Source organism: Colobus angolensis, unplaced genomic scaffold, assembly GCF_000951035.1.
Source record: "Colobus angolensis palliatus isolate OR3802 unplaced genomic scaffold, Cang.pa_1.0 Scaffold49, whole genome shotgun sequence".
Taxonomy (NCBI): Eukaryota; Metazoa; Chordata; class Mammalia; order Primates; family Cercopithecidae; genus Colobus; species Colobus angolensis.
Window position 1 is genome coordinate 1,668,338 of NW_012118376.1, and position 13,529 is coordinate 1,681,866.

The window sequence follows — 13,529 nt, forward strand, 5'->3', positions numbered from 1 at the left end:
GGCTGCAGCAGCTGACCAGCACCGATTGTCCGGCACTCCCTAGTGAGATGACCCCAGTACCTCAGTTGAAAATGCAGAAATCACTGGTCTTCTGTGCCGCTCGTGCTGGGAGTTGGAGACTGGAGCTGTTCCTATTCGGCCATCTTGCTCCGCCAAAAGTATACATTCTTTAGTAAGAATTTGCGTAGACATTTATTTAAAAACAAATGCAAAAGCCGCTTATATAATAAAATAATAATGCTTTTTGGTAATAACGTTTGTAACCCTGAATTTTGCCTGCTTAGCAGGAAAAAAATAAAGTATAAATTGCAAAAATGTAGTTGTTAATGTAAAATGTATTGTATCTGATTTCAGGTCTAGTTAAAAGAATAAAATAATAATATAGAATTCACACCTAATTATAATTATTTTTGGTCTTTAATAATCACCCCCTTCCTATAAATGGGCCATGTTCATGCTAGACTTCAAGTATAGTCGTTTTATATATAACTGTTATTCTGTTTGTTGAAAATATGACCAAACTCTGCCTTTGATTCAGTTCAGTTTCTTCTTAATCCAATATTGTTTTCGTTTATTTGTTCTGTTAACTTGAATTTCTTCAGTATGTTATCTGAGTAGGCAAGGATGAAAATTAATTTATTGAAGTGGACAATTGCCCTCCTCCATCCAAAGATTTATTGTTATAGAATGTTTTTAAAATTGGCTAGCCTTATTTCACATTTTCTTGCATATATTAAAACCTATCTTAAACTTAGAATTTATATTTTAAACTTGTGTCTATATATAAAATAACCTAAGATTTTTGTTTTTAAAAAATTCACATAAAATCTTAAGAAATTTTATGGTTTATTAATCTGGCCTGATATAAAAACTTATCACATAGTGAGTTTGGTGTAGTCTCATTTCGTACTTACATCAAATTACCAGAAAGTTTAAAATGTTATTGAAAATAAAGAGAGTTACAAATCGACAGTAAGTACAACCCAGAGTAAGAAGTATTTTTTTAAAATGACAGTACAAGAAATCAGTGAGTGTCAAGTGGTGGAAGTTATTCTTAGGAAGTTTTGTAACAGTTGAAAAATTATAGACTTCAATTCCTCTGTAGTATTAGAAGCAGAGCTTTAGGATGCCATGAAAAAGCCACAGTGGTTGAACATCATGTTGTGTTGTACTCTTTCCTCCCCCTGAAAAAAGCAAAAGAAGATAAAAGCCACAGGGGCACTCCAGGTCAGTGATTCTGTTTGTTTCTTCTTTGTCAAAGACTTTCAGTGATCAGATTAAATCTCTTGATAGTTAAAAATATTTTCCTATAAAATGTCAGTATAAAACAACTCAAACTATTGCAGTGAACCAAGACTTTTGAGAAATTTGGGTTTCGCTCACATTGTTGATAGTTTTGTGTTCATGTGTTTCCCTTAGGTGGCTTATTTATATTAGAATGCCTTTTCCCATCTATAATAGGCAGACAGGACTGTGGAATTTTTTGCTTTAGTTTAGCAATTGGAATAGGTATTCTCCACCGTGGAGCTACCATAACTACTTATTTATTTCTATTTCTTTCTGAATAATTTGTCATATACCATGCAATTGCAGAGTATATCTATTTTCTAATAATAGGCGACTATAACTGTAGAAAAGTCCTCGTTGCGCCAAGTGTTGTGGCTTCTGCTCTAAATTATGAGTAATGAAGGCAGATGGTGGGTATTTTACTTTAATTTAGCATGACAATATGTTAGTGCTGAAAATTCATATGCCTTATATCTACAGCCTAACTAAATCTATACTTTTATGCTTTCTTTTCTTTTTTTTCATCCAGACAATGTGTTTTGAGGGCACTGAGCATGAAAATGTGACCTAGGAGTTACCTTGAATATATGGCTTTCAGAACAGTTAATTTTTATGGTAGTCCTATGAGATAAGCATAGTGTTCTACTTGTTGGGAGAGAATATCTTTGTTTCAGTTTCCTCATCTGTAAAGCAGAAATGCTAGTACCTACCTTACTTCTTTCAAGTGTTATGTTAAAAATAAAATATGAAAGATCAATGTAACACACTACATTACTATAAAACAACAGTTTTAACATTTTTTAAAATTTCATAAAAGATCAACAGTATTGGAGAACATCAAATGCTAAAAGTAATCTAAATTTTTTGGTAACTCTTAAGTATCCTGCTTTTTTTCCACTCTTTTTACACTATTCAGGTTGTAAGTCAAAGTTTAATTCTGTTCCCTTACCTACAGCCTGTGAGCTTAACCGCTCTTAGAAGACAGCTGCCATCCACGGTCAGTGTCTCTACTCTCTAACTCACAATCTCCATTTACCCTACTTTTCCTTTGAATGCAGCTCTGTGTAAGATTCGCATCCACTTCCCCAAGGGTAACTCCTACTTCCTTTTGGTCTTGTTTTGTTCATAATCATCTGTCTCCTTCGCACCTTTAATCTCTTCCTCCATTCATTCCTTTTCTACCAACTGTAGCATTCAGGTTTTTTCCTCATTTAAAGAGAGAGAGAGGGAGCATGGAGTGGAAAAGACAGAGTGTGTGTACATGAGTGGGAGTGAGTTTAGAAAAATAATCTACGTATCCTGCATCTTGTACTTCTTAACTCAGTTATTTCCCACTCTATCCTACACGTACTGCTCTCTGGAAAGGCAGTTATGATCCTTCCCCAAACCCAGTAGCCTTCTCTTATTCTTGGTCTTTTTGTATGACTGTTCCCCTACTACTTAAAAGTCTCTGCATCCCTTTTGTTCTGACTTTTTTGACCTTTCATTCTTTCAGTTGCTTCACTTTTTACCCGCTTCTGACACCCAAGTGTGAACGTTGCTCCCAAATTAGTACTTAGTACACATTAGTTTTTTGAGATATTAATTGATGTGAATGAATTTTTCTTTAGTCTTCTTTTTTTCCCTCTAAATTTGTCCTGTTGTGAGACTTAATTCACTCCTATAGCTTCAGCTAAAACATTTATGTTAATTACTTCCATGGTAATGTCTTTCAGTCTTTACAATACGTTTCAGCTTTTCTTCCCAAATTCATACCAAATTTTTAGACCTCTCTGAGGCTAACCTAATACAATGAAACCTAATTGTTTCCAAACCGAATACAATCAAAAGACATGCTCTACCATTTGTCACCAGCATTCTTTTCATTCTCCCAGATCTGAAGCCCCAGAATTATCTCTGACTACTCCGTCATTCTGTATATTTAGATAGTTACCAACTCCTGTAGGTTCTGTGTGTTATTTCTCATGTCTGTTTCTTCTTTCCCTACTGCCATTATTCTAGATCAGCTTTTCATTACCTGCATAGACCACTGCCATTGGTTATCCTCTGACCAATGCTTTCCCAACCCCAAGTCCTTCTATACAACTGCCAGATGGGTATTAAATTCACTTGGCCTGATGGCCCCTTGCTATTTGAGTTCAGTAAACTCAGGCTAGCTTGCCCAAACCTACCTAGTCTTAACCCTACCCACCCTGTTGTCTTTTCTTTTCTTTTCTTTTTTCTTTTCTTTTCCTTTTCTTTTCTCTTCTCTTTCTTTCTCTTTGTCTCTTTCCTTCTTTCTTTCCTCTTTCTTTCTTTCTCTCTTTCTCCTTCTTTTCTTTTCTTTCTTCTTCTTTTTTTTTTTTTTTTTTTCAGAGTCTTGCTCTGTCACCCTAGCTGGAATGCAGTGGCATGATCCCAGCTCTCTGCAGCCTCGACCTCTGAGTCTCAGATGATCCTCCCACCTCAGCCGCCTGGGTAGCTGGGACTACAGGCATGCAATACCATGCTTGGCTAATTTTTTGTATTTTTTAATAGAGATGGATTTCTCCATATTGCCCAGGCTGGTCTCGAACTCCTGGCCTCAAGTGATCCACCCACCTCAGCCTCCTGAAGTGCTGGGATTACAGGCATCGGCAACTGTGCCCAGCCACACACACGAAATTCTAATCCCAGTGGAACATTTGTGGTTCTATTAACACTTTGTATCCCTTCCTATTTCTATGCCTTTGTTCTTTCTTTTTCCGTCATTTACTACAGAAAATAAAAGCAAGGGAGAAAGTAGCCTCATATCACTGTGACCCTCCACTTATCCTAGTTGAGAATGGCTGCAAGGAATGAAAAATGTTACTGATGATGGGGTATCACTCATATGAGTGGGACAGTCAAAAGGGTGAGAACCACAAGGGGATTATTTACGTTCTTAAAATACCCCAACATATTCATGAGGCACAAAACTATAGTCACACATTCAGGTGCCATGTTTGTTTGTTTGTGTTATTGATTGGAATATGTCCTCATTTGAGGTCAGATGTTGTCAGTAATGACCAGAGAAAATTTTGTTGTTATAATTATGTTGATGGATAAGCGTATTTTATGTGTAGGTGTTATTTTTTGAAATATATTTAATTGAGAAATATTTTTAGTATAGTCATTTCAATGAAGTAATTCTTTTGTTCCAAATAACACCTGTAATAAAATTACTTTTAGTAGTTCCTTATTTTATGTGATTTCACATACTTTACACAATGTAAAGGGAAAAATTTTTTTATGTGAAAGAGTGGAGAGAAAACTCAGTAATGTAGACCACATTGTATCAGGAAGAGATTCACATTTATATCACTTTATCCTCTTTTTGACCAATATAATTAAGTTATATTCTGCTTGTAGTTAAAATTATGTGAACAGATGGGGAAAAAATTTATTTAAAATGATGCTTTTACATTCCCAGGATTTTTATCCTTCATGAAACCTAGGCTTCAGTGTTCTTATAACTACCCAGTATATTAGAGTGCTCCTCCACACCATAGTTATTTCAGCTACGTTGTTAGTCCACTATTTGCACCTTATTCACGATGCAGTATTCTAGTTATATCTATAGTGTCTGTGTACTAATTGCTAAAGATTTAGATAATCTATGATTAAAATGATAAAAACTTTATGATTGTAATTTATTGTGAGTACATTTTATGTAATTTCCTTATATATAAACATTTTAATTACATAAACTATATGAAGCATAATAATCTACCAATGTGAAATAAATATAAAGTATTTAATATACTTGCACTTAATAATACTTAATACTAAAAGCATTTCAGTATTTGAATTAAAACTAAGATTAAGGTACATACTAGCTATGAAGAAAATAGTACCAACTATAGATACCTAGCAGTGTTTGAGTTGCTCTTGTCAGTTATTTTTATCTCGGGTTATATTTGTGTCTCAAAACTTTGCTGATTCCTTTTGGGAGGTGCAAAGAAACTGAGTGAATCTCTTAGGTGCTCTAAGGATCAGTCACTAGTATTGTGACTGGTGTCTGAATGTCAGTAAATATTAAGATTTACCTTAATAAAAGATTTTGGAAATAAAGCTCTTTTATTTGAAAGATTCTTGGGGATAAAGTAAATTTGGCGTGTGGTGTGAAATAAATCATGAATAAGAGTGAAAGGAACTATTTTTTGACTGGTGTTATGTTCTGTTTGAAAAATACACAAGTTTTAATTATGTTTTTACAACTATTTTTGTACGTTGCAATTATATAACTTCTATAAATATTGGAGAATATTGGGTTTTACTGTTATATTGCAAAGCCTTGCCTCTCAGTTTATGTCTTTCCCAATTTCATTTATATTTTAAGTTCTCTAAAATAAACATGTTATTCAGTTGCACTTGAGACCTTTAAAATGAAGTGGATTTGGATTAAGCAGGCTTTCCTATTGAAGTAGGCGCACTCTAATAGGAAAGATGGGTTTTAGTGGGCTACACTTCTTTTTAACTCATAAAGAAGTCTCAATTTACCAGCAGTGTACTTTGGTTTAAAAGTATAAGTTTAAGTGTGAGCCTCAGATTTTTGAAATCATATTTGTCAGTTAACTTGAATGAAAGAAAGTCATGAAGTTATCCTTGGTTGATAATTCTAACTGAAAATATTTCATGCAAATATCTTGTCCTGTGAGGCTACAAATTAGCTTTGATTTCTTGTTGATTTCAAAGCACAGTATGGCTTTGACAAACTTTACATACTGCTTATCCTAGTTTACAGTTTCAACTTTCAAACCTCTTTACAGTGGTTTCTTCTTAGGATGCATATTTGATACTTGTCGTGTCAGGTCTTTTTTGTTACTTGCCTTTTTTTTTAATCAGCATGAAAATGAACGTGCATAATACATTAAAAAATCTTTTCAGGTACATTGTTACATATTTTTGTTTGTATTATTTGGAGGTTAATAAGTATTTCCAGGATCTTTTATTTATTATTTGAAATGAAATACATTAAATAGAAAACAGTTTTTTTAACCCTGTGACTTTGTATTGCGTTTTGAAAATGTTGATGTGTTGGGGTGTATAATTGAATACCATAGAAACAAAATGGAGATTTGAGGATGATGAATTGAAAACTAGGCATTTTTTGTGCTGAGATTCTAAGATCAGTTACTGTTGTCCTTATAAAAGTCTAATACAGTCACTCAGCTGTTAAAAACCTAATCCTCTATTTAAAAAAATATACAAAAACAAATTGTCTATCTTTCTGCCTGATCTCTTCTCAAGTACTAACACAATGGAAACAGTGGGTGATCTGTCAATGTGTTTGGTTTGTCAATGATGGTTTTGTATAAATATTGGGAGGGTAAGAAATAAAATCGCAGAGTAAAATATGATTTCATCTGCCTTTTCTCTGCAGCTCCATGGCTCATGCTGCGGTGTGAAATTCTCATTTTACACACTTTGCAGGCGGAGCACATGAATTATGCATTGAGCAAGAAAAATCTCCTGCCTCAAGTCCTATATGCATTTACCCAGGTTCTGTCTCTATTACCAAGATGAATTGCAAATGGAGAAATGTTTGATGGAATAGAGCTCTTAACTTCTTTGTTTAGAATTCAGAATTTTATTTTTATAGTAGAGCCTTTAAGTATGAAAATGTTTTGAACTTACTATGGATTTTTTAAAATGAAAAATGAAATCTAATATAAGAGGAATACCAAACACATCATGAAGCATTTTATAGCCTTGATTCAGAATGCAAGGGTTTTTCAATTCAGTAGAAATGACCATTATCTATTGCTAATGTTGTATTTCAGTCACTGGTTATTTGCTGTTCTCAGAAAGTCAATGAAATTCTGTCCTTTTGAAAGCCTTTTTTCTTTCTGTTCTAGGCCTCTAATAAGAGATTATGCCAGTTTCACATGCAGCTCTGTTCTGTGTTATATGTGACCTGATAAGTATTTAATAGATATTGTTACACACTCTTGGCTGTGAAGTAGAAAATAAGGTATAGACTTGCCTTCAGCTTTAACTTTATCTTGATTTGATAGGTTTCTAATTTTTCAGGTGGGGAGGTTACAGTTCCATAAAGACAGTCATGCACCATTGTAGCTTATAGGAAGCTACACCCATTGTGCTCAGCATAGCATTTTGATAAGTCACATGATGATATGCTCTTTTTGTTACATGTTCTTTCTTCACAGGAATGATATTCTAGTTGAGACGGCATTTTCATTCGGCACTTGTTTTCATTTACTTGCGACTTTTAAATTTTAGCTTCAGAACTAACATTGCTTCTATTTTTTTCCCCATCTTAGACATTGTTTACTCATTTGAGAAGTGGAGAGAGAGGCAAATACTATTTCTTTCGTTTTTCAATAAGGAATGAAAATTAAAACTTAACTAGATGATTTGGAGTGTTCAGTGATAAAAATAATTACTTTGAAGAAGAAAATTAGTGCCTTTTTAAGTGTATTAATAATGTATATTATTATGTGGTCCTTGAAGTTTCTGAGTATTGGCATAAGGGAAAAAGCAAGTGAAATTTAAATTATTTTAAGATGTTACCTATGTATAATTTTATGTAATGCTTTTGTTCATGTATGTGCACTGTTGTAGGAGCTCTAACACTGTGTAAACTTTAAATGGTGATAAAATATATTTTGCTTCAGTGGTACCTTCTTGTGGCTAAATGAATACTTTGAAAATATTTATTAGCACATTAACAATAAGCTATAGAATTTTGGTTGATTATAAGTTACTTGAAGGCAGCACTGTATCTGTCTTGGCTGTTATTTCCATTGCTTGGCACAGAATCGAATATATATTTAAAATTCTATACATACCTATTGAATGAATGAATGAATGATGAAATAAACAAAAACATTTTAGTAGAAACTTTAGTTTTGGTCTGTGATTTGAGAAAATTTAATGTAAAAAATAGTATAGATTAGAAAGATAAACTTTGACCCAATTGTATTTAACGCCCTACTCTTTGTTGGCCTTTAGTTGTTTGTAATGCACTTAATTAATACAATTTTCTTTTTAAAAGATTTACAAATTTTTTCTCAATCTCTAACCAAACTGTCAACAGTTCAGGCTTAGGGGCACTGTATTCTAGTTCATGGATATATACATTTTGTAAGTACAGTAGACCAAATAAGCAAATATCTGCTGGGGGAAGCGCTAATTATATGCAGATATGTTTTGAAATATTTATTTTGTCTACAAAACAGTAGAGCAAGTGAGTGAGTCCTTTCAACTCTAAAAAGAAAGAGCCTGGGAATGTCATTTATAGATTTTAATGAATATCTTTGGCAAAGAAGTTTGATACAACATAGTATAGAAACATAAAATATCTAGTACAATGCCTGTCACAAACTGTATCAGAAAAGGCTGACCTATCACAAGCCCATCAAAAATCTCTGAGCTCCACATATATTGAGTATTTCTTTTTCTTAAGTAAACCTGTTCGGAAGTTATTTTCAAGAATATTTGTGGACTCTCTACCAAAGAGCCACTTTACGTTTTTATGTTAGCAAGAAGTTGTCAAGTTATAAAATAATTATATACCTTTAAATTTTCTTCTGTCATTTATAATTTTTAAACACAAAATAGTTTAAAATAAGAGTTTGCATAGTGGGTAAGAAATACTTTATGCTAGTTGAGACAAATGTTGATTCAGGAAAACATTTTGTATAACCATACAGAAGTTCAATTTGTTGATACCACTAAGCAGAGAAAAAAAATGTTTTGGAATATTATGGACTACACAGATTTTTGAAACAGAACATATGATAAATGAAATATTTGTTATTTTATAGGAGAAAGAAAAGAAAACAAAACAAGGTAGAACTCCTCTTACCAAAGATGTTTCACTTCTTGATTTGGATGATTGTAAGTATTATAAATTAAAATATTTCTTCTGTGTTTAGTAAGAGTATTTTTTATTTGTATAGTACCTTTTATTTACATGTCCCAAAATATATCAATATTTATTGTGTAAGACTTATAGATGAATAATGCAGGAAAGTTTTGGAAATCAGTGGTATTTGTTTATTTCATCTATTCAGCAGATCACTTCATTATCACATGAACAAATAGAGATGGCCAAATAAAAGTATACAAAATTCATGTAAAATCTTTTGCTTTAGTAATTTATATGTGTTTTGTTAAATAGTCATCCATATCTTATAACTTCTACATTGTGAAATGTGGATTATGGGGATTGACACATCTAACTTAAGGAGGTAGAGGATTAAGGAAATGGAAAGGACATCACCATCTTCCACTTGGCACAATTTTAGTAGCAATGGAAAATAGGTTACAAAGCTTTTGGAGGCCAGTTTCGCTACACCTATCAGTCTTTTACCTGCAAAAAATCTTTGTCTCAGCAAATCTTAAGAATTCAGAATCCTACAAATATATTCACCCAAGTGTGCAGAGATGTATATATATTTATCACCTCCCGTTAAATCCTCCTGCATTGTGAGAGAGAGATAGTGGTACTGTTGCGCTAGGAGAAGAGTAACAAGAAGTGAGATTTCATGAATATTAAACTACTGTCATTTTTTGATAGAGTTTTTCTGTGCTGGGAGTGAGTTACGTTTTAGATTATCTCATTCTGTCATAGATGTGTTCTGTTTATATTGTTTACCTGCCCTGTCCCCAATAGCCATGGCATATACTTAATATTGAGAAATTAAAATATATAATACAGAGAAATAACAGAGAAACTAAAAATAAAAATGGAGTTAAATTTGAATCATGTTTTACATATTAGCTAAGATTTTGAGGTTTGGTAACATCCAGTGTTGCTAAGGTTTGGAGAAACAGATGTACATGTTTTTGATAGGAATATAAATAGGTACAGCTCTTTGGAGTCATTTTAGCAATATCTATCAAAACTTAAATTGCACATATCCTTTCACGTAGCTGTTCTCCCCACCCGCTGAGACGGAATCTCACTTTGTTGCCCAGGCTGGAGTGCAGTGGCACTACCTCGGCTAACTGCAACCTCAGCCTTCCGAGTTCAGGCAATTCTCCTGCCTCAGCCTCCTGAGTAGCTGGGACTGCAGGCACGTGCCACATCACGCCCATCTGATTTTTTGTATTTTTAGTAGAGACGGGGTTTCACTGTGTTAGCCAGGATGCTCTCGATCTCCTGACCTCGTGATCCGCCTGCCTCGGCCTCCCAAAGTGCTGGGATTACAGGCATGATCCACCACACCCTGCCGACATAGCGGTTCTTTTCCAGAAATTTATCCTACTGATAAACTACTGATAAAATCAGATCTTATTTCTTTCTTATTTTAAACCCTTGAATTTAATGGCTTAATTTTGCATTTAGATGAAAGCCCATACTCCTTTCCCAGGTTTCTCAGACTGTGAATGATCTGATCCCTCTCTGCTTCTTATCCACATTTCATCCTACTTCGTTTTTATGCATTTATCACACATACCAGGCTCATTTCTGTCAAGGGCCTTTCTGCTGCTGTTCCCCTGCTGAGAACAATTCCCCCAGATTTGGCAGGCTGATCCTTACTTCCCCAACTCAGAAGTCACCTACTCTTACACACTGTCTTGGTCCCTTTGAGCTGGCATAACAAAATACCTTAGACTGGATAATTTGTAAACAGCAGAAATTAATTATTCGTAGTTCTGGAGGCTGGGATGTCCAAGATCAAAGTGCCAGCATATTTGATAATTGGTGAGGGCTAGCTCTGCTTCAAAGATAGTGACTTCTGTTTCCTCATGTGACAGAAGGAAGAAACACTATCCCTTATATCTCTTTTATAAGGGCACCAAGCCCATTCATGAGGGTAGAACCCCCATAACCTAATTACCTATTAAAGGCCCCACCAGAGTCTGGATTAGGTTTCAATATGAATTTTGGAGGGACACAAATACTCAGACCATAGCACAAACCTTCACCTGTTATTCTTGTCTTCATGGCATTTTTCACTATCTGACATTACCTTAAAATTTTGGTACTTGATTATTGTCTCTTTCTCCTGACTAAGATATAAGGTCCATGAGGACAGAATCTCTGTCTGTCTTGCTTACTGCTATTTCTAGTGTACAGAGTGGCTCCTGCCAGTCAGTGGGCACCCAGTAAATATTTCTTGAATTAATAATACATATAAATGCATATATAAAAATTTCATTGTGGCATTGTTCAGTGGTTAGCTCCGGTGTCCTTGTGATGTAGGACTAACCTGGAAACAGACAAGAATAAGACTTTCATTTTTTTTTTTTTTTTTTTTTTTGAGACAGAGCCTCTCTCTGTCGCCCAGGTTGGAGTGCAGTGGCCGGATCTCGGCTCACTGCAAGCTCCACCTCCCGGGTTTACGCCATTCTCCTGCCTCAGCCTCCCGAGTAGCTGGGACTACAGGGGCCTGCCACCTCACCCGGCTAGTTTTTTGTATTTTTAGTAGAGACGGGGTTCAACGTGTTAGCCAGGATGGTCTCGATCTCCTGACCTCGTGATCCGCCCGTCTCGGCCTCCCAAAGTGCTGGGATTACAGGCTTGAGCCACTGCGCCAGGCCAAGACTTTCATTTTATGTTTTGTATCTTTCTGTGACATTTGAATATCTTACATATGTATGTTTGTAACCTTCACAATTTTAAAGTTTAAAATTATAAAAGAATAACAGTAAAGTACATTTAAAAAGGAACTAAGAGTAAATGTTACAAGAACTAGAGTGTACTAATTACAACTTTTTCTTCTTATATTCAACGTTGGATTTCCTGGCAACTATGGTAAAAAAAGGAAAACCTATAAAATGATATAATTGTTATAGTTCCATTCTATAAAAAGTATATTTTTATATGTTGAGACACAAACTTTTTTAAAAAATCAAGTTTTTAAGAACTGATATGAAAGTTTTTTTGAATTTTTAAGGGAACTTTGATCCCAACCTACATTTTTTGACTCAATATAGGATGTAGTACTTCTCCTTGGTTTTAATACCGAAATGCTCCTTTCTTTAAAAATCTTTCATAGTCCTGCATTTGTCAGAAATGACACTTGAAACTCTTGTTAACAAGTCAGTTCAGCCTACGTTTTCTGGATCGTTTGCTAAGTGCAAGGTACTTTGGTAGGTACTGTAATAGATAAATAGAATTTAGTCATTCCCTTCCAAAAACTAAAATCTAGTCAGAGACACAGATACCTGGACAAGCAACTATAGTATATGAGAGAAAACAGAGATTCATAGTATAGTGAAGAAACAAAGAGGGAGATGAAAACCCCTCTTTAGGGTTTTCATTAACCCCAAATTTAAAAACTACAAAATCCTTGTGGAAGAACCATGATCTGAGCTTAAAGACAAGCAGAGTGCCGACTTCATTATATGCCTCCTATTAGCCTACAGTAGTTTTCCATTGCCCATGGCATGCAGTTTGTTGCCCAGACACTACAATGTTACTCTCCAGTGGCTTTAGTTCTCAACTGTGAGAATTAGATTAATCTTGAAAGAAGGCCAGACACATTCCCTGTGTTTTATCTAAGAGGCACATCATAATCCACACAGGTTGTTTGGTAGGTACACAGTACATACCAGGAAGACTGCAAGTACTGAATTTATTCATTTCTTCATTCAGGAAATGTTAATTGAGTACTTGCTATGATCTTTATAATCTGCTACATACTGGAGATTTCTAAATGAATACAATATTGTCCCTACCCAAGGAACGCTCAAAGTGTAATGGGAAAAACAGATAAATTGGCAATTAGATTGCCTCATTATAGATGAAATGAGGAGAAATGCACAAAATACTGTTCAGTATCAAGGTACCTAATCCACCTAGCAGTATCAAAATTTAACTTTTGAGTTGAGTTTAAGAAAGCATCAGTTGGCTGAGCATGGTAGCTTACACCTGCAAAACCAGCACTTTGGGGAGCCTAGGCGGGCACATCACCTGAGGCCAAGAGATTGATACCAGCCTGGCCAACATGGTGAAACCCCATCTCTACTAAAAATACAAAAATTAGGCAGGTGTCGTGGCGCACGCCTGTAATCCCAGTTACTTGGGAGGTTGTGGCAGGAGAATTGCTTAAACCTGAAAGGCAGAGGTTCCAGTGAGCAAAGATCGCGCGACTGCACTCCAGCCTGGGTGACAGAGCGATGCTCCATCTCAAAAAAAGAAAAAAGCATTAGTCAAGCAGTTGGAGGCATGAGGGGAGGGTATACTAGGCAGAATAAAGGTGTGGAGGAGGGAAAGAGCTTGCTACTGTCAGAATTAATGATTGTCTGTCTCTAAGGCAGCAACC

At 35.0% G+C, this 13,529-nt stretch overlaps 1 protein-coding gene across 2 annotated transcripts in view; it reads left to right on the top strand.

Annotated features, from left to right (window-relative positions):
- AP3B1 (adaptor-related protein complex 3, beta 1 subunit) overlaps window positions 1–13,529 on the top strand; it is a 318,221-nt gene that overhangs the window by 211,103 nt on the left and 93,589 nt on the right. For both annotated transcript variants that reach the window (XM_011959213.1, XM_011959211.1), the window contains exon 21: window positions 9,078–9,150. In XM_011959213.1, the coding sequence (XP_011814603.1) occupies window positions 9,078–9,150 (73 nt within the window). The remainder of the gene's footprint in view (window positions 1–9,077; window positions 9,151–13,529) is intronic.